The 26,933-nt window shown below is 43.1% G+C and overlaps 1 protein-coding gene across 3 annotated transcripts; it reads left to right on the top strand.

The window, feature by feature from the left end:
• depdc5 (DEP domain containing 5, GATOR1 subcomplex subunit) lies at positions 1–26,838 on the top strand. 3 transcript variants are annotated; one of them, XM_080011116.1, is made up of 43 exons: positions 1–126; positions 224–311; positions 418–464; positions 731–816; positions 899–987; positions 1,301–1,345; positions 2,024–2,093; positions 2,260–2,338; positions 2,453–2,514; positions 2,622–2,691; positions 2,789–2,861; positions 3,375–3,478; positions 3,827–3,901; positions 4,472–4,606; positions 5,104–5,165; positions 5,653–5,726; positions 5,848–5,917; positions 6,040–6,076; positions 6,327–6,447; positions 6,950–7,173; positions 7,596–7,796; positions 8,149–8,284; positions 8,702–8,799; positions 8,946–9,014; positions 10,487–10,670; positions 11,092–11,252; positions 11,416–11,484; positions 11,581–11,701; positions 12,055–12,222; positions 13,313–13,544; positions 14,032–14,165; positions 14,394–14,487; positions 15,004–15,066; positions 15,790–15,899; positions 16,914–16,994; positions 17,219–17,351; positions 17,463–17,562; positions 17,737–17,916; positions 20,491–20,660; positions 21,574–21,745; positions 21,876–21,936; positions 22,355–22,437; positions 23,525–26,838. In XM_080011116.1, the coding sequence occupies exons 1-43, from the start codon at positions 48–50 to the stop codon at positions 23,821–23,823; spliced, it is 4,809 nt and encodes a 1,602-aa protein (XP_079867242.1). In that variant the 5' UTR covers positions 1–47; the 3' UTR covers positions 23,824–26,838. The 3 variants fall into 3 exon arrangements, 2 of the variants coding, with proteins under 2 accessions (XP_079867242.1, XP_079867241.1); XM_080011115.1 differs by having other exon boundaries at positions 17,737–17,976; XR_013844430.1 differs by lacking the exons at positions 13,313–13,544; positions 14,032–14,165; positions 14,394–14,487; ... (9 more) ...; positions 22,355–22,437; positions 23,525–26,838 and having other exon boundaries at positions 11,425–11,701; positions 12,055–12,081.
• Positions 26,839–26,933: the final 95 nt, after the last annotated feature.

The raw sequence follows: 26,933 nt of genomic DNA, 5'->3' as shown, positions 1-26,933 counted from the left end.
GTGTAAAGTCATGTTGCATCAAAGCTGACTTCAATAAAACTTTATGAATGGTGATAACGCTCCCCATCATGAAGACGAATAAATCATATAAGTTGGTGGTGCACAAGAAAGGCTTTGGTGGGAGTGGTGAGTAGCGGTACACATTGCCACCCATTTGTTGAGCACTGGAATGTTTGGATTTCTTTATATCTAACCTGCTTCACACCTACATTTTGTGAACCAGATGATGAGTTGGTTGTCAACCCAAAAGTTTTCCCTCAAGTCCGTTTGGGGGATATAATCGAGATCGCTCACCCAACGGATGAATACAGGTAATACTGATTAACAAGCTTATATTTTACTTGCTTGATCTATTAGTTCTCAAAGGACAGTATTTCACCCCTGGTCCCTCGATCTATATTCTTTCGATGATTCCAGCCCTCTCCTGCTGCAAGTAAAGAGTCTCAAAGAAGACCTCCAAAAAGGTGAACGAAATATAGCCTCATACTACATTCCACAACACATTGTTCACAGTTTTATATTTTACTTTTATGTGCCTGCAGTCTTGTTTTAAAAGAGGTGCACAAATATATTACAGGCAAACTATCTAAATTCCAAATAAGATAATGGCCTATTATTGGTGACATTACAGTGTCACATCAGATTATCAGTTCATATATATATATATATATATATATATATATATATATATATAAGAACTGTGATGTGTTTTTGTTATATCCTAATCCAGAGACGATCAGCGTGGACCAGACCGTGGCACAGGCCTTCAAACTGCGGGCATACCAGGATGTGATCGTTAACATCGTTGACCCCAAGGTAATGGCTTCACCTGATATACATTTTGGATCATGTTTCGTTTCAACGAGAACTCTCTTCAAGGTTCCACCTTCCCCTGTAGGATGTAACGCTGGACCTGGTGGAGCTTACGTTTAAGGACCAGTATATCGGCAGGGGAGACATGTGGAGACTGAAGAAGAGTCTGGTGAGGTTCATGCTGTGTTTATATATGTGACATAAAACAAGTCTTCTCAAAAATGAAGTTTGAATATTTACATTCATAGGATTACACTTTATTAACCCCGGGGAGAAACTATTCATTGTTAATTGGTTTTACCTTTAAAAGAACACCGCAACCATCATTTAATCAGAGAATGTATTTATTTAGGCAATACAGTTTTCTATAATTACTTTCATCAATGGTTAGCTTTTGTGGGGAAAATCACAGATGAAGTTTATTGTCCAGATCTAAACAGTATGTGCTCCTGAGTAGCTAACTTTTCTACTGTCTGTTACAGGTGAGCACCTGTGCTTACGTGACACAGAAAGTGGAGTTTGCATGTTACAGGTGAGCACCTGTGCTAACGTGACACAGAAAGTGGAGTTTGCAGGAATTAGGGAGATACATACATACATACATACATACATACATACATACATTATTATTCATCTTATCAAGCCAGTACTCTGCCACTTTTTTTGTGTTCATGTTGATTTTTTTTCACCATCACATGTAGTCATACTCACTTCATTATGTGCCAGGAACATAAGTTTGTAGAGTCATATCTCAGTATCGCTGCAAACAATGATTGGTTTCATTATCAGTTCATGTGTTTTTAGATTACTTGATTAATTTAGATAATGAACTTGCAGACCATGAAGTAAAATGAGGTAATAATGCACAAATTGATTGTAAATACTTGTCACAAGACATCTTGAAATTTCTAAACATGTTGACCCCACAGTCTCAAATATAACTTGTCATGTTATAGTCAGAACAAAGACACATTCAGATTTTGATAATGTTGTTCATTAAAGATATATATTTTCTTTACAAAATCCATCACTAAACAAATTATTCTTTTTTTTATTAATATCTGATTAGATTAATTTGCTGTTGAACAATTTTCTGTTAATTGATTATTTGATTAATCACATTGATTAATGATTTCACCCCAAGTTAATGCTGTAGCGGTTTATTGTTTCTTTTCAATCAAGGTTATTCATCATGTACTTTCTTCTGTAGAGCCCAGGCCAGTGAGTTGTGGGTGAAGGGAGAGAAAGTGACTTGTGGCTACATAAGTGAAGACACCAGGGTAAGAAAAGGGGTTGATTGGGTGCCCTGGTGGCATTTGCTGGATGTCTTCCCCTCCATCCCTCCGCTGCCTTTCCTGTCTCTCCACACTGTCACTGTCCAATAAAGCATGAACATTTAAAAAAACCTTCTACTGTTGACCGCAGTTTTGACGTTGTTTCCTTCAGGTTGTTTTCCGATCAACCTCGGCCATGGTTTATATATTCATTCAGATGAGCTGTGAGATGTGGGATTTCGATATCTATGGTTGGTGGAATGTTTTTGTATCTTTTTCTTCTCTGGGAATTCATGTGATGGATGTTTGCCATGTTTAAAGTCTTGACTTTAGTGGATTGACTTATTGGAATGTTTTTCCTCCAGGTGACCTCTATTTCGAGAAGGCTGTAAATGGTTTCTTGTCTGACCTTTTTGCCAAATGGAAGGTTGGCCATTTTCTTCACTCACAAAAAAATGACTTTAAAAAACCTTGAATGAAATCTTTTAAAAGCAAATCCTACAGAGACCCTTTTTGACTGTTATTACCTTTCAGGAGAAGAACTGCAGCCATGAGGTAACGGTCGTCCTTTTTTCCAGAACTTTCTACAACGCTAAAGCCATAGGTGAGCTTGTTCTCCTCATTAGCCTCGCTTGGCAATGAAAGGCGTTTTCTACATGGCTCAGTAATTAACCAGTAACTGTTTTTGCTTTTTCCATCAGAGGATTTTCCGGAGATCTTGAGGGGCTCGATCAAACAGGATCACGAGGCTCGTTATTATGAAGACTTTTATAGGTGGGTGTACATGAATTTCGGCACTGATTAGGATGTTCTGCTTTCTTAAGACAGTGCATATGAGACAGTGTCTTATTTGAAACATTAAGTCCTATTAGGACCTTTTTACTGCTATTTTATTGGTGTTTATATGTGCATATTTTGCAAATATTCTCAAACTAACGTTATATCCCCACACTCACACAAAGTGTGTGTGTGTGTGTGTGTGTGTGTGTGTGTGTGTGTGTGTGTGTGTGTGTGTGTGTGTGTGTGTGTGTGTGTGTGTGTGTGTGTGTGTGTGTGTGTGTGTGTGTGTGTGTGTGTGTGCAAATATGAAGAGAAAAAAAAAATCTTATTTCAGCTGCAGGGGTAATATCTTTAAAGTGGTAATCCTTAAGATTATTTAAAAAAAAAAACAACAACTGTCTACTTGTACGCATCATATTTAATCTCATCAAATTCTTCTTCCATTTCTAAATTTCTTGTAATATTCGCCACATACCTGAGGTTTTGTGACTGTTTCTTGATGTGTAGGGTCGTGGCTCAGAACGAGAGACGTGACGAGTGGACGTCGCTGCTGGTCACCATCAAGAAGCTCTTTATTCAATATCCTGTTCTGGTGCGCTTAAAGGAAGCAGGTAATGATCCAGTGCAGGGCAGAATACCCATTATCTGTCCAATGATTAATGTTGCCTTTAATTCACTGTACCTTTACCTATATGTATGATTGAGTAAACCTTTCTTGTTCATTTTACTTCATATTATTATTATTATTATTATTTTTGTGCTTGTATTTCGATTTTTCACTGTATACGTGATTGTGTACTGTGCTTAAATGTAGACTTTCTTTGGGGCCTTTGTGGACTCCAGGAAGAATAGTGTTTACCTATTTATCAACTAATGGGGATCCTAAGAGACCAATAAATATTGAATCTAATTTTCGATTTTGTGGACGAGTGCTTGATCTACTTTTCTTTCCCTGGCAGATGGTTTCCCCTTTGGACAGAACTCTACTGCTGCTCAGGGGAACTATCTGGAGGCCATCAACCTTTCCTTTAATGGTGAGTGGTGTGTTTACATGTACCTGGTCTCCTTTGAAATGTGTGGATAGTAGGGATGGACCAATAATGACACTTGTAAATTGCATATTTGTTGGATATCAGGCTTAAATGATCTGGTTGAAAATAAGTACATCAGATGGAGATTCTATATCACAAATCAGGTCAAACTTGTCAGAAATAAAAAAGTGGCTTGTTTTTCTGGCATTTGACATACAGTATAGAGGCATATTGGGGGTCTCTAATGGAAAAATAATTGACTGTACCTTATAGAATGTATCGCAATCACTGTGTTGCGTTTAACCTCAACTACGGGTCCAATTATTTACTGGCTCTTGTGTAATTGGCTCTTGTGTATTCCTGAATATGTTTTTCAAAGATCTTCATTAATGTATTCACATAAAACCCTTCAACATAAATAGCAACAGACTAGGCCCACCTTAAAACCTCAAAATATATCAGTGCAGTTAATACATTTATCAATAGATGCGGTCAATTTTAAGGAGCTTGTTGGTGTGTTATGAACTGAGCCTGACAAAATTCACAGATAGGCCTTCTCTCTCTCCCCCACAGTGTTTGACAAGCACTACATCAACCGGAACTTTGACCGCACCGGCCAAATGTCTGTGGTCATCACGCCAGGTGTGGGAGTGTTCGAAGTGGATCGCCTCCTCATGATCTTAACCAAACAACGCATGATCGACAACGGTGAGCACAAAGATTCAAACACGCCAGTAGGTCCTCAAGGACCAACTAAACCTCCTTGGTTTTAGTCAACTCCACCTGTGTACTATAAAAAAAATAAAAATAAAGGTCCAAAAATTGAAGCTGCAAAATGAAATGTGAGCAATTGTATTAACCTGCTGTCAGTTGAGGGTGTAACAAAAGTCCTTTAAAACGTATTAAACTGTATTCAATTTGGATTTAAAAGGTATGATATTGTAATGTATCTGTGCAACAAACAGCAATATTCACAATTTGCTCTGATATGATTTATTTTTGGCAACTGCTAGGAGCAGGGACTGAAAATGTTGAAAGGTTAGATTTTTTTTGGTTAAAATGACAGATCACACTCATTTGACGAGGCCTTAGTGGCATTAAAACGTTCTCAAAAAGACTTTGATTTTTACCTTGCCCTGCCTGCAAAGACCAATGGAAGGATTACAGTTAAATATGTATAAATTTATTGTACATTTCTTTGCCAGGGATCGGTGTGGACCTGGTGTGCATGGGGGAGCAGCCGCTGCACGCCGTGCCGCTCTTCAAGGTAAAAGAAACACAGGGTATCTGTCATAGTATGTCCATGCATTTCTCAACGTGGATCAGTGTTTCTCCTGTACTCATCCAACCGTGCTCGAACAACGCCAACGATGGAGAAATCCTGCAATCAAAAGTATTGATGTAATGTTAAAAAATAGATCTCTTTTATAAATAGATGAATTCTCAGAATTTGCCATCCTTAGAGCAGCGTAGTGTTTTAGTTAAAAAAAAAAGAAAAACCATCAAAACAAATGAGGTATTTTTTGAAGTCAACAAACGTGTGTGTGTGTGTGTGTGTGTGTGTGTGTGTGTGTGTGTGTGTGTGTGTGTGTGTGTGTGTGTGTGTGTGTGTGTGTGTGTGTGTGTGTGTGTGTGTGTGTGTGTGTGTGTGGGGCTTTGGTTATTTATATAGCGAATTGATTGAGTGCAGCAGCCTGAAATGGAGCAGAAGACTAACGCATCAACGCTGATACAGTTTATCTTTTGCTCTGCAGCTGCACAACAGAGCAGTGCCTGGGGATTCCCGCGTGGGAGACGACTACAACCTGCCGCACTGGATCAACCACAGGTCAGATGCAGTTTTGATTCTGTGTTCACATTTTGATGCTGCGTGGTGGAAGGAACCAATATCGAGAAGTCCTTGATATTGTGCTAGATCCTGATCCTGATGTCCTGTGCTGTTCCTATAGCTTCTACACCTCGAAAAGTCAGAACTCTTGCAGCTCCTTCACCCCAAGGATCAAACTGGCAGGGCGCAAGGTAAATTCACCCTTCTGCTGCAGGATAAACTGCTTTCTTTTGTTATTTCATAGCTCAGATTTCAATAATGATATTTGAATGCCCTTTTTTTTTTTTTTTTTTTTTTTTTTTTCTCACCTCAGGTCCATGCAGACAAATTCAAAAGCAATAAAGACCACAGTAAGACATATGTCTATCAAGGCTGCTCTTAATCTTTTACAATTATTGTTGTTTTCTTTCTTTTTTTCTTTTTTTTTTCTAATGCGGTCCAAGAGGCAGTTAAAAGGTCCTACGTGCCACACTTCGGAGAGGCTGTTTCTGTTACAACTTGTTTGCTGTCTTGGCAGGTGGCTCTGCCAAGACAGCAAACAAGTTGTGTTTTATAACATTAATTGGGTCTTAACACTGCCTCCATGTGACCCGCCCCAAGCTCTCTGCACCCCTAAGGACTCTGAGAACAGCCTCCCTATCCAGGTGGACTACGATGCGTATGATGCTCAGGTCTTCAGACTTCCTGGTCCGTCGAGAGCTCAGCGGAGCACCAACTTCAGGTTGTGACCTTTCCCACACTGCCTCCTATACGAACCAAGCGGACTCTGGTTAGAGCAGTGTTTTTCCAAATCTGGGTCGACTTTGAAAAAACATTATTGGTTGCAGGAGATTTAAATTGGAGCACCAAATCAAATTGCTGAATTTTGACCTGAGTAGGTTGGCTGTGGCAAGAAATTATATTTCTATCCGCAGTAAACCTTCAACACAAACGAAGGAGCTCACGTAGGAAACTTTAGTTACTATTTTATCTACCACTTAATTTACCAATGAAACATTCAATGTTATTGTGATGCATGTTTTATTGCAATAACTCATTCATAAAACAAACTTGTAATTTATCTGACTTCTTGAAATGTTTCATAGACAAGACTAATTGTATATTGTGTCACAATGGTTTGTTGTTTAAAATAAAAAGTTAAAAAAGAAAAGGGGAAGAGGCTTAAATCGATCCAGTTTTTATTTATTTATTCCTGTGACTTTGTCCTATCCCCCGTCTCTCAGAATGGGCCGGGACAGAGAGGGAAGTGGCAGGAAGAGCTGGGGCTCCACAGATGTCAGTGGTGGGATTGGGGCCTCGCCTCCTGCCCGCTCTGTGGGCCCCGACGAGCAGCGGAGCCTGGCCTCAGATGACAGCCTGGGGCCTGTCTCCAACATCCTGCTGATCCCTCGTCTTCCGCCCGTCCAGTACGAGGTCAGCAGCTCCCTGGGCTACACCAGCACCAGAGGTACGTTCTGACTAAATATAAAAAGTAATTTTCTTCTTGTTATAAAGGGGAGAGAGAGATAGATAGATTTTTTTTAAAGCAACACATGTTTTTCTTGTAAAGCAGTGTATTACATTTTAATCATTATTTCCATTATAATAAAAAAAAATTTAAATAATAAAAAAAAAAAATATATATATATATATATATATAAATTTTATTTTTTCCTTCAATATAGCCTCAAATTTTTTAGATATTACTCATTTATTTATTTATTTATTTATTTATTCATTTATTCATTTATTCATTTATTATCTGGAAGAACTGGTATCAAAAATATTGCTTGGGAGGTGGTATTGAAGTTGAGTAAGCAGTATTGATACATTTTCCTTCATGTAATACATTGTATTTTCGGCCCTAAATCATTTATGAATTTTCCCCAGAGCTTTTGGAGAAGATGATGGAGTCTCAGCGGGACTCCAGTGCTCCGGGTCGGTTCATGGTGGGCAGTGCAGAGTCCACACTGCACATCCGCCCGGGGGGCTACACCCCACAGAGGGCCCTCATTAACCCCTTTGCCCCCTCACGCATGCCCATGAAGCTCACCTCCAACCGCAGACGCTGGATGCATACCTTCCCCGTTGGTGAGGGGACGCTAGCAGATGCAAGCATACCCTGACACACATGTATACCCGTGTTCTCATGGGAACTTTTGTCCTGAATCACATTTTATTTTTATATAATTTCATTTTTTTAATAAGGAAATTCAAAGTGACAATCCTTTTAAACCAAGTATCAAATGCAAGACAAAACATGGATGAAAGTTGAAATGAATGACTTTATAATGTAGGCCAGCAATTCCAAACCTTTTTACGACTCACCACTTAAAAATCTCAAATGTTTGGCAAATTCCCTTCTTTTGAAAGAACATTTTCCTCAAGAACTCAAAAAGTAGAACAAGCTCTAAGGGTAAAACGGTCTCCCTTCCACGTCAAGGCCCATCGGGGGAGGCCATCCAGATCCACCACCAGACCAGACAGAACATGGCGGAGCTCCAAGGGAGCCAGCAGAAAGACCCTGCTCACACCTCCGCCGAGCTCCTGGAGCTGGCCTACCACGAGGCCACTGGAAGGTCAGACCAAGGTCACATTAATGTCAGTTAAAAGTATCTGATTTCTGTGCTTTTAATTCGGATATAAGATGAAAACTATTTTTTTTCAAATTAAGAAGGAAATTGACTGAAGCGCAAATTAATCTGGACCAAGGTCAAATCAGACGAAAGTCACGTTTTCTTTGCGGCTTGTGTCTGAATCAGTTTGTATGCCTACCATGAAGTGCACCCACCTCGTAGGAGTGTGCTGGCAAAGAGTGGAAATGGCACTTGGTCATGCTATTTTTTATCTTGCAGATGTTTCCCGTTTATAAAAAAATAAAACAGTTCTGTCTTCTCTACGATAATACCAGATCCACCAAGAACAATTTATTGGCAGAAAACGACCAATTCCCTCCAATTACGGACTGAATAATATTTGTTAACATTGCCCCCCAGGCGTGCCGCCTCTCGGCAGACTGGCGAGAACGGCCTGTTCAATGGCGGAGGAATGGAAGAATTTACTGGAAGCCCCAGCAGCAGCAGCAGCAGCGCGGGTACGTCTCAAATTTGCCCCTTGAGTCTCGACCGTTACTATCCATGGAGACAGGATTTTGCATGTCAAATGTCTCTTTTAAATTAAATGCGTTTTATTTATTACGCTTTTATTATTATGTTTATATATATATTTTATTATTTTCAGTTTTTGCAGGAAATCACAGCAGCCGTGTCTCTGCCCCAGACGACTTTGCCCTCGAGGGCTCCAATCCCAGTAAGTCTCTTTTTGATCTTATACATGCATCTTAGATAAACTGCAGAACGTCGTCACTTGGTCATAAAAAGATGTGAGTCTGTTAGTAGGAGGACGACTTTACCACCAAACCAGCTTCCAGCGCTCTCTCCTCGCCACATGTGGTGATACCACTTCAGTTCATGCAGGTCATGGTTTGTTTGGGCGAGGGTTATTCCTCTGTCCTCTCCTTCCTGCCTCCAAGAAGTGAACATTTTCTATTTTACCTTCACTGGATCTTTCTCTTTCTCTCTCTCTCTCTCACTTTTTTCTCTCCCATCCTCTGTTATTCTAATTATGGGGGTTCCCAAACTGTGTTCTGTGTGTTCTGTGTGTTCTGTGTGTTCTGTGTGTGTGTGTGTGTGTGTGTGTGTGTGTGTGTGAGAACTTTTTTTAATTTGTTTTACAAAATCACAAAATATTTTTTACTTTACTTGCTGTGAGATTTACACTTACCCAGGTTGTTAGTTTATGTTTTATAGTGTGTTTATTTATTTTACACTCTTTAATATATAGTATTTTCCACAAAACATATTCACATAACTTGGTTAACACTGTTTTTATTTTATTTATTTATTTTTTGTCAAGATTTTGTGATGTTTGGGAACCCCTGCTCTAATTTAAAGTACCTTCTATTCTTCTATAATAACCTGTTTTGTAAAATCCTCTAATTCTTTACATTTAATTCAGCTGTTTCCACCCATCAAACCAGATGTTATATCTGCACGTATTCAGCGTCCTATCTTTCACCTCATTGAATTGGTGAATAATTTGTCATTATTCTTAAATAAATAAAATGTTTATTAATTCCATATTCCCTGCATGATGTTTCTGATTGCCAAGTGCATTTTTTTTCCCCTCCTCTGTTTTCAATCCACAAATAATTCACGCTTACTACACGCTTGCGAGTGACACGCTTCCTCATCAGACTGTGTTCACGCTGATTGTCCAGGAATCGCTGCATGTCTCGATCTGAACTCTGCCGTTCAGCCAACGGCCCGACAAGAATCACCAACAATGCAATGGAGCCAATGACAGTAACTCTCTCTCCTTTGTTTCTTCTGCTCCCCCCCCCTTCTTCTCTTCTTCTTGTTATTTTCTTTCTCTGCTTTGATTTGTTGTTTTGTGCACTTGTCTGTGTTTGTCTCCCTGCCTGCATCCGCGGTGTTTCACTTTTGTTTGTTCTTTCCATTGAACATGTCGCTTTCGTTGCTATTCTTTTTCTATTGCTGTTTCTTCTTGCTCTTTTCTTTATCGTCTTATTTTCTTTTCCTTCTATTTCTCTTCCTTCTTCTTCATCCCACCCTGTGTGTTTCTCCTCTTCCTCACCCCTCACACATACACCCTACACGGGTGCATGGGTTTGCCTTTGCTTTCGGGGTTTTGCGTTTCTGCGTGCGCGATGTCCGCTGTGTGTCTGTATGCGTGTGCATGTATCGGGGGTGCGCCTGAAGCCCTGCTGCTGTCTGCACCCCCGACAGTGCCCAGCTTCTGCTGCACAGTGGGGGTGGACTGGAAGTCACTGACCACTCCCGCCTGCCTGCCGCTCACCACGGACTACTTCCCCGACCGCCAGACTCTTCAGAATGACTACACAGAGGGCTGCTACGACCTGTTGCCGCACACAGACCTGGAGAGGTGTGCGGCACGGACACACACACACACACACACACACACACACACACACACACCCACCCCTTGGGAGTTAGATGCACACTATATATAAACCTTTACCAATGTAATGTCTTGCCCTCACAATGCATTGTGGGATACCTTTGCCGGCATAGTATGCAGTGTTTACATTCTACAATATTTCCCCCGATGTAGTATGTCACCCTGGTACTTTTGGCACACTATTTGAGTATACTATGGTTCCTGACATGCTAAACACGTTCATATACTCATTTGCCGTACTAAACCGTATGGGAGTATGCCATTTTGGATGACGCTATAGTCTTTACACATTACTTTACACAAAAACAATTGATTTAATACCCTCAACGGAGCTATATATGTGTGTGTGTGTGTGTGTGTGTTGTTTCTTCACCCTTACCTCCAGGCGGGAGGACGAGGGCCCGGTGATGAGCGCCCCCCTTGTGTTTGAGGAGTTTATCTGCCAGCGGTTGATGCAGGGCTACCAGATCATTGTCCAGCCCAACAACAGGAAGCCCCAGCCAGCTGTGGCCACGCCCCTCGGCAGCAGCCCACTCTACTCCAGAGGTAGCTGCTCCACTGCCAGCTCGTGCAGAAACTCCAATCTATAGTTTTCTCCTTACGTTTTTTGACTGATGCTGAATACGCTGTTTGGCTAATGAAGACCAAATACGATTTCAGTAAATGAATACTAATTACAGGCTTCTCAACTAAGGTCCCTGATTTTCAGGGCTTACAGAAACCTCCCTTCCTCATTCCCCAACCTGCAGCAGACGTACAACCACAGCCCTCCGCCACAGTAGGATAATAACATGACAGGAACGCCAAAGCCGTCTGAAACCAGCTGTGACATTTGTCCTCAGCGAGACTCCGACCGTCTTCATGTTCTGTTCAGGTCTGGTGGCGATGCGGCGGGCGGAGGAGGAGGAGTCGGTATACTGGCTCAGTATGGGTCGCACCTTCCACAAGGTCTGTCTCAAGGACAAGATCATCACTGTGACCCGCTACCTACCCAAGTGAGTGTAGAGCTGCAAAACACCTCTCCTCCATCCCACATTAATACAACGTCACTTGTGACTGACATGTAGCTCGCTGGTAACTGGGAGCTTACAGTAATTGACTAGCTATAGTAAATTATTATATTGGTTTATATTTTTTATTTCACACAAATTAAATATGGAAATGTATTATCTAACAATATTTGTAGACTAAATAATAAGTTTGTTCTGTACAAGGTAGCACCTTACCTCTATATTCAAAAATAAAATATAACTTGTCAATGAAGTAATAATTAAAAAATTATCTATGACCGAGGCATGTCTCTGCCTGTGTATACGCCTGCATGTGTTATGTGTTTGTGTGTTTTCAGATACCCCTACGAGTCGGCACAGATCCAGTACAGCTACAGCCTGTGCCCCCCCCACTCAGACACCCACTTCATGTCCTGCTGGGTGGAGTTTGGCCACGAGAGGCTGGAAGACTACAAGTGGAACTACCTGGACCAGTACATCTGCTCTGCGGGCTCAGAGGACTTCAGGTAACGCCAACTGCTCGCACCCACACAGGAATGGAATAGACAATGAACACGTAAATAAACAGTGCCTTTGAATGAGAATTTATACAACCTATTTCATAGATTGAAAGACGCAGTCCTCAGACAAGGAGCCAGGCCTCCTGAAAATCTGTAGAAAGAAAATTCTGTATTGGATTTGTTTTTAGATACTGCCACTGCTGCACTTTTTTTTTTTTTTTTCCCCCCCCAGTCAGTGTGAATTACATTAACAGGATAAATCAGATAGAAGCTTACAAAATGCACAGGGGTAACATGTTAATTAGGAATTATAAATAAAAAAAAAAGCCCGAACATGGACGCCAATACAGCTGTTGGTGGGCCCTATTGGCAGAGCCGTGCCCCGTTCCTATTCGTATTGAACAGCCGAATCGATTAGACTGATAACATTTTGAGTCGGGTACAGCCCGAGAAATCTTTAATAATAATTGGACAAACCCAAAAGAAATCCCCAATATGTTTAATGGAGTATCCCTCCCCCTCGCGGGCAAAGCTCAAATGAGAGCAGAAGCAGAGCAACTGAAAAGTTCTTGAACGTAGCATGGAAGATGAAGATGATATGATGATAACTTAGCAATGATTATTCTGCTTATATTCCATATCCTCCTGTTACTTTCACCAGAAAAAAAAATGTATACAAAAAAAATATATAATTTATTTATTTTTAAATTAAACTAATTATTTGTGGTTATGACGTAATGGGGTAATCAAGAGTAATTTGAGAATTCCTTGTAGTGGTTCAAGACTAATAATTTGAGACCGCTTATGTGAGGAAATAAATGATACAAAATCATGAGCAGAAGAATGATTTTCTTTTTATGCCTTTTTATGCAAAGCCATTTAAATTGCCCTTTTTTATGAAAAGTGCAATATAAATAAACCTTCCTCGCAGCTGTAGTTCTAAGCAATTTAACTGTTCCAGCTAGGCATATTAATCATATAAACAAGATTAATGTAACAACAATTAAAAACACAACATAATTATAAACAACAATTAATGTAAAGAATAAAAGTGCTGAATAAAGTGCCTCATGATTCTCCTCTGTTTCCCACCCAGTTTGATCGACTCTCTGAAGTTCTGGAGGACTCGTTTCCTGCTGCTGCCAGCGGGGGGCGCCAGGCGTGTGGCGGACGGCGAAGGGCACTGGGACGTGTACGGGGAAGGGGCCTGCGCAGGCCGGGACGGTGCGGGCGGCACGGGGGACTGGCATCTGCTCGACGGATTCATCCGCTTCCTTGAGGGGCTGAACCGTATCCGCAGGCGCCATCGCTCCGACCGAAACATCAGAGTGAGGCTTGGCAACTCTGAGGGCTGTTTACATGAAAACTCCCTTTTTGTTTTTTTTAAACTCCTTTGTATTCCCCCCACCTGTGTTATTTTAGGTCATTTTAACAGGGTTTTTTACCATGATGTTATACTTACCTCTCGACTGTGATTGGCCACAATAACTACTGATAATTACAAACAGACCCTAACAGATTTCATGCATTTCAAAATGGCATTTGACGTGCAACCAGCAGCTGGTAAAGTGCGGTTTACTTTGTCTGTAATCCAAATTTCCACAACCGTGCATGTCACGAGTGTCTGAGAAGCCTTTATTAATATTATTTTTCTATTTATTTATTTTTTTACTTGAATACTGAAGCACGCTTAGGGATGTTACAAATGTAGTACTTGGAGTATGTAGAGGGTTATTCAACCACTTCATATCATTAGAAGTTGTTTTGCAAAGGAATGCTTTATTAAGACTCTTCTCCGCCGATTTCTTGTTTCAGAAAAGCACACCATTGAAAGGGCTACAGGTGATTGGTCCTCCGCCCCAATACCAGCCTGAACCTGTAGCGCCCCCAGCAGGAAAGAAAGGCACATCTGCTCTATCTGCTCTGCTGGAGCTAGAGCAGAGCCACAAGTGAGTGGGGGTATTTTAACGCATTACTCAATTGATGTCTCGGATCAGATATTATAAATGTCTTCTTCAGCGGCGCTGCCAGCTCTGGTGACAAGCCTAGTTGCCAGTGGTAGCAGTGCTTTATGGGATTGACTTCTATAGTGTGCACAAGTTGTTTTGTAACTGCTGATATGGCTGTAGCTGAACTGTGTGTTTCTGTGCCGCTGTGACATTCTGCTTCTCGTCCAGGACTCTCGAGGAGCAACAGGGAAAAAGCTCAGCAGTGTCCAGTGACCCATCCAACATCCTCACAGCTCCCACTTGTGTGGACAGTCCCCGCAAGGTGCGTCCTCATCAGTGCTGTCAGGCGTGTCTGAGTGTGTTTAGACGCCTCTTTTCCCGTTTGTTTTTTTAGGGGGGGCGGGGGGGCGGGTTCATTTTAAGTAGAACTTTTAGGTTTTACAGTCTACAAACTTTAAACACAACATTATAAAACATTCACCAACATTTTTTTTATTTGCAAATGACTAATATTTTGTTTGTGAGGGAGTGGTCTTCCCCCTAATTAATATTCATGAGCAATGTTTCAATTTTGGTCTTCCTTTAAGGTGATGGTTGATGTTTCCTGAGACACAATGTTGTTCATCTTCATATCCCAAACTTTTCCTCATAAAACTGACTGTTGTTTTCATTCCCTGGGTTTCAGCCACAAATTATTATTTTTTTAAATATATTTGAGTTTATTACGCTGCACTTTCATGTTTCGGGGCTTCTGCTCTTCCTCTCCTCTTGTCTGCTTTGTTTCCATTCGCCATCTTCTGTTGCTTTGGGTGTTTGATGCTGGGATTCTATTCTTCAGGATGCCGTGTTCATTTTGGATTTTATACGGAGCCCTCGCTCCACCTACATCTATCACTGTCAGGTCAGTAGCAGAGCGCTGCGGCGCTACTGAGTCTCTAGAGTAGAAATCTTTTTGTGTGTGTGTGTATGTGTGAGAACTGCGAAACTGCATGTCTGCCGGCCCTCCACAGTGTAACCGCTCCAATCCCTGCATGAGTGTGCTGCCGACACCCTGGACTGACACGGAAATCAGTGTGTTGAGATCCTGTGGTCACCGCTGTTGCTGAAACAGCACCAACAACAGGGGTCTTGCGATGACGCATACTGGTATTTTATTATGGCAGGGACTAATAAAATACAATGTTGATTATTTTGATTTAAAAATGCATTTTCAATGGCATCACAACAACAACGTGGAAAGGACGTAAGCTGATAGCACAAACAAAGTCAAAGTGTATCAAAATTCAGTTTTGGTCTCCTCACTATGAATGTTCTTCTGGCACAGTTGGTGATCACCACTCACTATGTGATTAACACACTAACAACACCGTGCTGCATGCTGGTAGGTACCAACATTCTCAACACATGGTCACATGTGTAACAAACTCAGTTGTACAAAACCAGGTTTCTCCGTGAAAGCCACAGTGATTTCATTGACACTGTGATAAGTTCTACACTTAACATGCAAGAAATTACCCAAAAAAACGTTGGTCTAATTGAACCCATCAGACAGGAGGATACAAAAGTACCTATTTTTTTTTTTTTTCAATCAAGGGCCTTGTTTTTGATGCTTTCACCTTAACAGCAGTCTGCTGAATCCAGTGAGGGAGGTGCCACAGACAAGGGAGGCCCTCCAGGGCCCACAGTGGGCACTGCAACCCAGGAGCCCGCAGCTAGCAGCAACACAGAGAGCAGGTGGCACATTTAATGTTTTCTACTTTGTTTGAACTGCTGACCCAATAGTTTCACTGGTCCAGCTAAATTTTTTTTTTTTTTTCATTTTCCATTGACAAATGATTTCAAACAAATTATAAATGAGTGTAGTGTACTATGGGGCGGAGAGCTTAAGGGTAGTTAGTCACAGTGTTGACACTAGAGAATCTTACACCGTGATCCTCTAAAGCAACACTATGTAACTTTTTAACCTTTAAATAACAGCTTCAAAATCATTTTGATGGTTCACCCACTTGTAATATGGAGACTGGCACCTCTGTCATTCCCACCCGCCCCTGAACACCTGTTCTTAAACTACGTAACTTCTGTGCTCAGGTACGAAACCGTGGGGAAAGTGCGTTAGGCTTTACAGCACTAAGTCACTTTGTTGATGTTTGGCTCCGGTAATTACGTTTTGTTTTGTTTTTATTTGGCCTGGTAAAATTAATACAAAACAAACAAAAAAAAAACTAGTGAATTATAAACTCGCCGGTCAAAATGTCTGGTTATAATGTTCATACGAATTGTAGCCACTCCATCTCCCTGATGACACGGGTCAATGGTGCACCCGGCACCCTCACCTCGGTTGGCTCCCTGGGGGAGCCGTGGACTGAGTGCTCACTGAAGCAGTGAGGTCTGTGCAAGGTGCGCTGTAACCTAGATGTAGATGTATATTTGCGTTTGTAACAGACTGTTATTGAAACGTGGTTCAAATGTGTCCGGTAAAATTTATTATTTTTAAACCGGACCGAGTTTTGCAACGGTGTTGTGAAAGTGCAATTGCACTCAAATTTTAGGGGCGCCAAATACCAAAAGTTGCATAGTGCTGCTTTCACCTGATGTGTATTTTGCTTAAGTCTTGAACCTTCTTTGTATTGTGATGCTGGTGATGTCCTTTTTGACCGTTTTTAGTAAGTACAGCAAAGAACAATTCCTGCTGGTAAAACTAACCTCACTTTGTGTTGCGTTCTGACATGCACTGCTGTTGTCCCTCAGTGTCCTGTGCGCCGCGGGAGCATTGAGCCTGTCCTCGTCCTCCACCCTGCTGGAGATCCTGGAGGCCGTCAAACACCCCACGTGAGATCCCTGTTTGTTCATTTGTGCTCTGTTTCACAGAATGTAGGGCTTTCGGCCCCTTATGTTTTTATCAAGATCACAAAATGGGCTCCGATACAATGGTTTTATTCAATACAGTAGATGGAAACCTCCTTTTATCCAGTTAAGAGATTGAGATCACGCTCTCTTTCTTATAAATGGTAGGTTACTGTGGTAACTTCATGTTGGTGCTTGTTGCTGGGCAGGACTGGAGTTCAGTTGCTTCCAGAGCAAAAGGGCCTGCCGCTCAACTGCTTCATCAGCGCAGAGATCGTCCATTGGCTGGTGAACAACGTGGAGGGCGTGGCCACACACGTGATGGCTGTCGACATCATGCAGGTAAAGACTTTCACCGACTGGAAAATGGTGTTCGATGAACTGCACATTCCTACTATTGTTCAGGGTGCTTTAGTATGTTGAGTATTTTCTTTGATTGTTTCTCGTCTGTAGAAAATGCTGGATGAAGGCCTTGTCGCCCACGCGTCTGGAGATGCGATGCGCACCTTTGTATATGGATTCTACTTCTACAGGATAGTTGGAGAGAAAGACGGTAGATGTGCTCTTGTTAAAACACATTAGAAACCAGCCATCGCTGCTCATGTTCTGTGGATGAATATCACATTCTGTTCTATATTTTGTGGTAAAATACAATCATTTCAGGGTTTCTACATGATATTAAAAATGCGTCGACGCCGCAATGTCGTATTCCATTCCCGCCTCCCAGGCTCTGCCTCCCAGCTGCCCCCCGCAGCGCCAGTGGTGTGGTCCACGGCGGTGGTGGAGGACTTTGCCCTGTTCCAAAGGAAGTGGTTTGAGGTGGCCTTCGTGCTGGAGGAGCGGAGGCCCTGCGACCTTCCGGCCTTCCTGCTGCCCTGGCTGCCCAGCCGGCCGGCCTCCTACGCAAGTAGGCACAGCTCCTTCAGCCGCAGCTTTGGAGGACGCAGCCAAGCCGCCGCACTGCTAGGTACACACAGCCCGGTACACCCCCCCCCTCCCAACTGGCCCACACCATTTTTTTTATTATTATTTTTATTTTTTGTCTGAAAACGGTCAGCCAATCAGATGCCTTTCCTTGAAACCTCACCCCGCAAGGTAGGGATGAACTGATGAAACCTTTTCACTGCGGATCGACTATTTGTTTACCAGATTGGCGATATTTTCCAATATCAGTATTATATTTAAGCCAGGCATCAGCATCCCTACCCTCCGAGGATTGAGAGTCCTGTCATGAAGGTGTTGCAGAGCGCTGAATGATTTCTCCATTTACTCATATGCGGTTAAAGATAAACCCTGGTTTAAATTTACAATCAATGCAAGGTTGTATCAGTAAGATTTTTCGAAGGCTATAATGCCGTGGCGGTAGTTTTGATTTTACAGGTTGACATGTATCAGACACGACTATAAACACTGATCAGCCACAACATTAAAACCACCACTAATAACCACTAGTATTGTGCAGCTCCCTCTGGTGCCTCCAAAACAGCTGTGACCCGTGGAGGCATGGACTCCACTAGACCTCTGAAGGTGTCCTGTGGTGTCTGGCACCAAGACGTTAGCAGCAGATCCTTTAAGTCCTGGGAGTTGTGAGGTGGGGCCTCCATGGATCAGGCTTGTTGTTCCAGCACATCCCACAGATGCTCCATCGGACCCTAACCCCGCCCATCCACATGATGTAGAAGAAAAGGTGATTCATCAGACCAGGACACCTTCTTCCATTGCTCCATGGTCCAGTTCTGATGCTCACATGCCCGTTGTGTAGGTGCTTTGGGTGGTGGACAGGGGTCAGCATGGACACTGTGAGCGCTCCCATACGCAGCAAGCTGTGATGCACTGTGTGTTCTACACCTTTCGATCAAAGCAACATTCACTTTTTCACTCATTTGTGCTACAGAAGTTCTTCTGTGGGATCGGACCAGACGGGCTAGACTTTGCTCCCGTCGCACAACCCGCCCATGACCCTGTCGCCGGTTCACCGGTCGTCCTTCCTTGGAGCACTTTTGGTAGGTAGTAACCACTGCAGAGCGGGAACAGCCGACAAGAGCTGTGGTTGTGGAGATGCTCTGACCCAGTCGTCCATCATCACAATGTGCTCCTTGTCAAAGTGGCTCAGATCCTTACGCTTCTCCAGTTCACTGACGTGTTCACTTGCTGCCTAATACATCCCACCCCTTGACAGGTGCCATTGGAACCAGATGATCAATGTTATTTACTTCACCTGTCAGTGGTTTTAATGTTGCGGCCGATCGGTGTATAACGTCTCTCAAACAGGTTATTTGGACATTTTGCAAACCGCGCTGAATCTTACTGATAGAACTTTTGATTATAGTTTGATTGCGCCAACTCAACTGAACATTCCTCAAACGTCATGACTGTGTAACTGGTTCATTCCTGTGAACTCTGACCTTTACATTGTCATCGCACATCTTCAGCGGCTCTGCGACACTGAGGTACTGGACTGTACTGCACCCTGTTGGTCGACTGCGGAACCGCGCAGAGCGGCTGATAGTTTCCCCGCATCCAGAGTGCATCCTCATCTCCCCCTTCCTCCCCCGCTCCGTCTCAGAGCTCCAGACCAATCGCACGACTGATTGAATAGCTGGGCCAATCAAGTCGCCGATTGATGCTTTTTTTTTTTTGTCCCTCCTCATTTTGTCCTCTCAGATCAGTGCACGGTGTGTAGAGCAGTAGTCATAGTGGTGGCATGTCCGCGCACGTTGTGCTAGTAGTGGCTGTGGTACTGTAGTGCTGTGGTGAGTCCTCCCTGCTTCTCGACGGGGGAACATTACCGCAACGCACGCCGTTGTGGCAATGTTGCCTCTTCTGCTGCACTCACGCTGGTTTGTTTAAAAAATAATAATAATAATGTGATTCATTACAATTCAACCTTCACTGGTTGAATAGTGATAATGAAAAGCTCGGACTGGTTTCCTGGAGCGGAGTCAAGTTGTGGGACATATGGGCGGCCCGCTCACTGATGGGGTTTATAAAAGATGGGATTTGATGGGATCCGGGAAACCTCTCCTTAAATGTATTGACCCTGAAAACGCGCAAAGCTTCGTAACAACTTCCCTTGCTCTCAGTTCAAACTTTGATCTCTTCCTGTTTTTCTTGTATTCATATCTTATATTTAATGTTCACCCAGTTGATGGGCTGTGTGAACAATTGGGTAAACTTTATGTAACTGGGGGGGGTTTCTTTCGCGCTGCCTCTTGATTTTCAGCCGACTGAAACATCACATACGGAAACCCTGTTTCTAACTCCATCGCAAACATTTGTTCTCCACACATCCACCGCCCATCTTCCCTTTTTCACCGCGCTGTTTTTAACCACACATCCATCTTTCGCCCATCACCCCCCCCCCCCTCGTGCCCCACCCGTGTGTCTGTTCATTGCTCTTGTCGTCTTTCTGTGTGTCTATCTGTCTGTCTCTTTCTTGCTCTCGCCCCCACCCCCAACCCCACCCCCAACCCCACCCCAGCTGCGACTGTTCCCGAACAGAAGACGGTCACCTTGGATGTGGACGTCAACAACCGCAGCGCCCGCACGGAGTGGTGCAGCTGCTATTACCACGGCAACTTCTCCCTCAACGCCGCCTTCGAGATCAAGCTGCACTGGATGGCGGTCACCGCAGCCGTGCTCTTTGAAATGGTAAAGACGATACAAATAATATCAACTACTCATTTCAATATTGGGTGACTTTCGGTTAGGGGTGGCCATAATTAGTCGACTAATCGATTAGTCGACTTGATGTCCATTATTGGTTTAAAAAAATAATAATTTCATCCGTCAACTATTGATTAATTTTATTTTATTTTTTACACCTAGACCCTAATAAGTGTAGCACATGCTTCAATGAGAGAATGATGGTGGTCAGACTTATTTCTTCACTCTAGAGTCCAGTCACGTTGAATCATTATAAATAACGTTATTATTTTGTAGTGGAGAACTTTTTAACACTACTGCCAGTGTCTCTTCTCCTCCGCCCCGTGTCCGCTCAGTACGTTCTCCTTTAATCTGACTTTCTTTTTTTTTTTTTCTAATTCTACTCGTCATGTCACGGCATCATGTTCTGTTTAACATTATTATCTCGTCTTCGATATCACAAACCGAAGCATATGCGTAACGTTAACTACTCTTATGGAGCGCGTACCGATGCCCACCGGCGCGTCTCACAAGTTGCCGGTCTCTGTTCTGCCCTCGCAAGTGGACATGTTGTAAAATATATTATTTTTATTGAGTCGGAGCGTTTTTCTTACTAGAACAGACAGGCCGGGGCTCGGGCTCCCACTTTGGCACTTTTTGGGGGGGGGGGGGGGGGGGGGGGGGGGTGTGTGTGTGTGTGTGTGTGTGTGTGTGTGTGTGTGTGTGTGTGTGTGTGTGTGTGTGTGTGTGTGTGTGTGTGTGTGTGTAAGGGGTAGTTTGGAGGTGGAGTAGAGGGAGGCAGATTAGAAGTAGAGCAAAAGGGATAAAGTAAGGGAGTAGAGGGAGGGAGGGAGGTATAGTGGAGGAGAGGTGGAGTCGACACCGCTCGTGTACTAATGCTCTCCCTCCACACACCCAGGTTCAGGGCTGGCACCGTAAGGCCGCCTCCTGTGGCTTCCTGCTGGTTCCGGTCCTGGAGGTTCCGTTTGCACTCACCTCGTACCTGTACGGCGACCCGCTGAGGGCCCAGCTCTTCATCCCGCTCAACGTCCAGTGTCTGCTGAAGAACGGCAGCGACAACCTATTTGAAGGTCAGTGAGTCCGTACCGCTGCGGGGCAGTTACCGTGAAGTAGTTCCGTGTGGTTTGATGGAGATCTGAAATGGATTTTTGGGATATACTGTATGTTTATTTTTTACCTATCCCCCCCCCCCCCCCATAGGCTTTGAACCAGAGACGTACTGGGACAGGATGCAGCTGTTTCAGGAGGCCATACTTTACAGGTTGGATGGAGAGCAGTCACATGAGATTCATTAAAGTTGCAGAAAATCACAACATACAAAAGTATATGAAACTAGCTTTAAACGTCCAGTTGTTAATGTGTTATTTCTAAGGTTGGCGTGAAACGGTATTTTCCTCAGTGGTCTGCTTCACATCTAGTCCTCTCCGAAACAAAATGTTTTGGGAGCATCAACGGAAAAGGTTGAGAACCACTGATGCCAAGGATATAGTATATGGTAGAATGTTCCTTTTCGTTTCCTTCTAAAAGATTTTTGTATGTGTATTTATATCTATAGATGGAGGTAGAGATCGATCATATTGAAAACCAGCGATAACATTCTTCCTTAAATAGGAGGCCTCTCGATGTCTAGGTTAAAAAAAAAATAATAATAATTCATTTTTCCTCTTTTCGTCCGTCAGGTTTGGCTTTGTCCATGACAAGTTCTCGGCTTCAGCTTTTAACTTCCCTGCGGAGAACAAGCCTCAGTACATCCACGTCACAGGTCAGTCCTGCTGTCAGAACACAAATTTAGCATATTGGTCAAACGAAATAAAAAAAAAAAAAATAGGTTAAGGTTTTGTACCATTACTTGCTGCACAGTATGAAATTGCATGTGAGGTTTCATACTGTGCCTGCAGTAGGGTTGAGCCAATTTGGGTGCCCGCGATGGGCAGACCAAAACAGTGTTTTAGTTTGGATGTCGATTATTTTATTTTGCGTCTTATGGAACCAAACCGTGCGTAATTGGGAAACTTTCTCGGTGACTCTCTCCCCATGCGTAATGTGCAGAGAATAATCTTGAGTCTACGAGTAATGCACCGTTCCTCTGTGCCCCGCCCTCCCACTCCGTTTTTAGTTTTTCATTTGTGGCAAAATGCCGGTGAGTCACACGTATAAAAATGTATTTATGATTCAGGTTTTATCCAGTTTATCCACTGACTGACTGAACGGGAGATCCTTTCGGCACGCGCGTTATGTCAACGCCCATGTCCAACTTTCAATCCGTTCTCTCCGATCCGAAGATTTTATCTTTTTATTTAGTTATTTTTTATTTTAATCATCTTGGCCCAGAAAAGCTAAGATTTTTCAGACCAACAAAAACATGCCCCGGACCTCTAAAAGCATCTGAAACATGACAACCGCCGGACACACAGACATGGCGTCCGGCGTCTTGCGGTTGAAGTTTGAACAGTATAGATGTGCATTTGGAGCAGAATTTAGTGTAAAACTGTCGTAATTTTACCAGAGTAGAAGAACGTTGAGGCGAATGGAAACTCAGAAAACTGTAACTCGTGTTGCGTTTCACGAAAAAACCCCGAAAAAACTGTTAGCCTAGGCTGCTTGTGCGCGCATGGAAGCGAGCGTAAACAAAGATGGCGGAACGCGGCGCTTGGCGAAATTACTCGGTGGAGGGGTTATTTGGCTCTCTGCCACCACGGGGCGGCAACATGAGGTGAAGTAACGTCGACGCTCCACGGGGGAAAGGACGCCCGTTCGTCGTTCCCGACGTTAATTGCAAACAGTACCACGTAGCCAACGCGACTAAACTGGACCCCGCGTATTTATTTTTAATCTTCATTTTGCGCCAGGCACCGTCTTCCTCCAGCTGCCCTACTCCAAGAGGAAGTACACCAGCGGGCAGCAGCGCCGCCGCCGGAACTCCAACACCTCCAACAGCCAGGGCCCGTTCGGGTCGGAGGAGCGGGCGGGCTACAACTGGGCCTACAACACCATGCTGACCAAGGCCTGGAGGACGGGCGTCCTGGGCGACGAGCGGCTGGCCGACCGCCTGCTGCGGGACCTCACCGACTTCTGCGCCAACAAGGACAACAGGCTGCTGCACTTCTGGGACGGCTGCCAGGAGAAGATGAACGCCAGCGCCCCCTGATGGCGAACGGCGGAAAGGAGAAAAATTAAGCCGGAGATTTACCAAAGACTGAAGACACTGTATAACCCAAAGGATTTTAGCTTACGTTTGGCGAGGAGTGGCTTACATGTGGGTTTGTTTTTTTTTTTTTGCTGTTTTCAACGGACGTTGCCAGCTGGATTTTACTGGTGAATCCAGTTTTCCGCTGAATGGACAGAACCTTAAATGATCTGGAGGAAATTGCCTCAACTATGGTCGTCGGGGTGGTGGTGGTTCAACTTAACTTATTTCCTTCTTTGTGTTGGAATGTGGACCTGACTCACCGTCAGGCTTGGCCCTTAAAGTGCATAAAAGGAGCCCTCCCAGTCTCAACGTGCTTACATCATCTCGGAGCGTGAACCGCTGATCTGATTTGAACATTGTGAAGAAGTATCAAGACAAAAAGGCCTTCGGAGCGGAGAGTCTACTTCCTCGTTGTTTTTCTCACGAGGCAAATAATAATACCTGTTCCTCAACTCTTTCAATAAAGAGAAACAAGTGATTTTGCTGAGTCACGACCGACTGGTGGGAGTTAACCATGCTTGTTGTGTGTCCTGACGTCTTGCCATAGGTTGGCATCAAAGAATTCCATGTGGAAAAAGTTTTTTTTTTTTTTTCTTTCCCCAATGTGTTTTTCAGCTTGCTAAGCAGCCGATTCAACGCTCGTCATCCTGAACGTTGCGGATGAGGGTCTGCTGCAAGTCACGATCATTAACTTTTATCTGGGAGATGTATTCACGACAATGATCATATTCCAGTTACTGACACATTTGCAGCGTGTTTCAAAGTGTTGAAATACAATCTCATAAGATTTTGCTTTAGATCAAATTTGGCCTTAAATTTTCACACGTTTTTGAGGTCAGTAAAGGGTAGTTAGGTAGAGCGGTCGTCTAATAATCTGAAGGCTTCGACCCTCGGCTCCTCCTGGCTGTGTGCTGTAATGTGCTTGAGCCAGACAATTCCCTAATTGGTCGTGACGGCTGGGTCCATCGATGTACGAATAATTGTTAGTCCCAACTGTTAAACAGAAGTGTCTGTTAAATGATGTGTAAAATCAGGGAAATAATTAAGTGGCATATCAAGTCCTCAACATTTTATTTCTGCTGTAAAACCTTTAGTTTCAACAATAAAGACCCTGAGGGGAAAAGTTATGAAGTTTACATGTCTAGTGTAGTTTAGGTGTAATTCACGTAACCTTAGTTGAGGTATTGTTTTTTTCCATTCCACAATGTTTAACTTAAGAAACGTTGAAGATGTTACATGTAAACAGGTCCTGGTTGTAAAACGCAATCAGATTAACTAGTTTTTAGTCACACTAGACAATATCGATACTGGCCTTAACCTTCCTTTAGAACCACATGATGTCATTGCGGGGGGTGTTTGTGCTACACTTTTGTCAATGATTATCAGCTCACGTGAAAGTTCAAGAATCAAGTCCAACACACAATCTCTGATGCTCTTTACAAACCGGATGAATACATTTCCTTTTAAAGTGATCATATTATGTGCGTCACAGAACATATGAGGAAAGATGGTTAAAACATGACAGTAAAATAGAAAAAAAAAAAAAGGGCATCATTTACACAAGGAACAGCAAGGATATGAGCGAGACACGATCGACTTCGGTTCAGTTTAAATTCAATCAATTCCAAATGGTTCTGAGAGGTTCACACTTCCCCAAGTTCACGTGTGTCTTTGGTCAATAGTGATTAACTCTCCCACAAAATTGTTGAGAGAACTTTTAAAGGGAAAAGAAAATGCAGTAGAATGAAAGCGATTGGATCGACTTATCGTTTCTACCTGTTGCTTAATTCTTAACATTTCCTTGTTGATCTCTTTGATTCTCTGCTGCTCCCAGCCGAGTTCAGACGGACGGGGACATTATAGGAACCATCGTAACTGTTGGATGTTGTTAAAGGACCACACTGGTATTACATTGAGTCCTAGACTGCTTACTAGGAAAAAAAAAAGTTTTTTTTTGATTGTTTCCATTTTCAGGATTTAAAAAAGAAAAGCAGAGAAATCCACCAGTACAGTAACATGTACTTTCATTTTTTCAGTTTGTAAAGGTGGAAGGCACAGCTTTAACAAACGCAGGAGAGGTGCCCTATTCATTCAAGTGGTCTAAAACCTGAAAATAGACATGAAACATTTTTTAAAAGTTGCGCCATCATCAGGGGTAATGTCAAATGTGGGAGCCGACGAGTGGGGGAAAAAAAACAAAACTCAATTTAACAACCAAGTGCGGCCCTCTAAGGCACTTGGCGTTCAGCCACATCCCGCCACATCCCACAACATTCGAGCGACCGGCCCCACCACCGAGGTTGGGGGAAAAAAGTGCTTGTGTCGACTAATTAGGAATGCCACCGTTATCATGTCGAAATGATCAGTCTGACTCACAGTCAGCTGTTACTAGGCAACAGCCACGGACTGCGAAGATCCCGCGTGATCTGATTACACCATGTTTCGGTCCCTCCAGGACTGCGACAGACGAATGCAGATTCGACCGATCCCCTCAGCTTGCAAGCTGGAAAAAAATTCTAAATCGACGGAGCTCTTCAACCCGACGTCAAGTGTTTTCGCAAAGACGCCCGTAAAATCCTGTAGGGACGCCAGAAAGTGCAATTGTTATTCCCTTAGACAATTATTCTTATAGATGCCCCTTGAATGTCTATATCATGTCCCTTTAAAACATCTCATTACATGTGACTCAAGTTTCTTTAAGTTAATAAAAAATATATTTAAAGTTTAAATATGGAATGAAAATCATTTGGTCGTTGATTGTAATCAGACAAGCAGATTGTAGTTTAAAAACAAACCCGAGTTGAGTTGATCCGTTGAGGAAATAGAGAAGACTGGTTCGTCCAAACACCAAATGTGTCCACACGGACACGAATATCCCGTTTCACGATGTAAACAAAACAGCGACAAACTCATAAGAACGGCTGATCCCACGTTTCCCTTTTCGTCCTCGGTGATAAATTCCCAAACTCCAGTTTCCACGGAACCCCGGTTTCTACATGAAACTTAGCATCACGCGACCTGTTCTATACGCAAGAGAACATTTCACTATACGTCGTCCCAAAGGAAGT

Source organism: Zeus faber, assembly GCF_960531495.2.
Source record: "Zeus faber genome assembly, chromosome: 12".
Lineage (NCBI taxonomy): Eukaryota > Metazoa > Chordata > Actinopteri > Zeiformes > Zeidae > Zeus > Zeus faber.
This window is presented reverse-complemented; position numbering and strand designations above follow the sequence as displayed.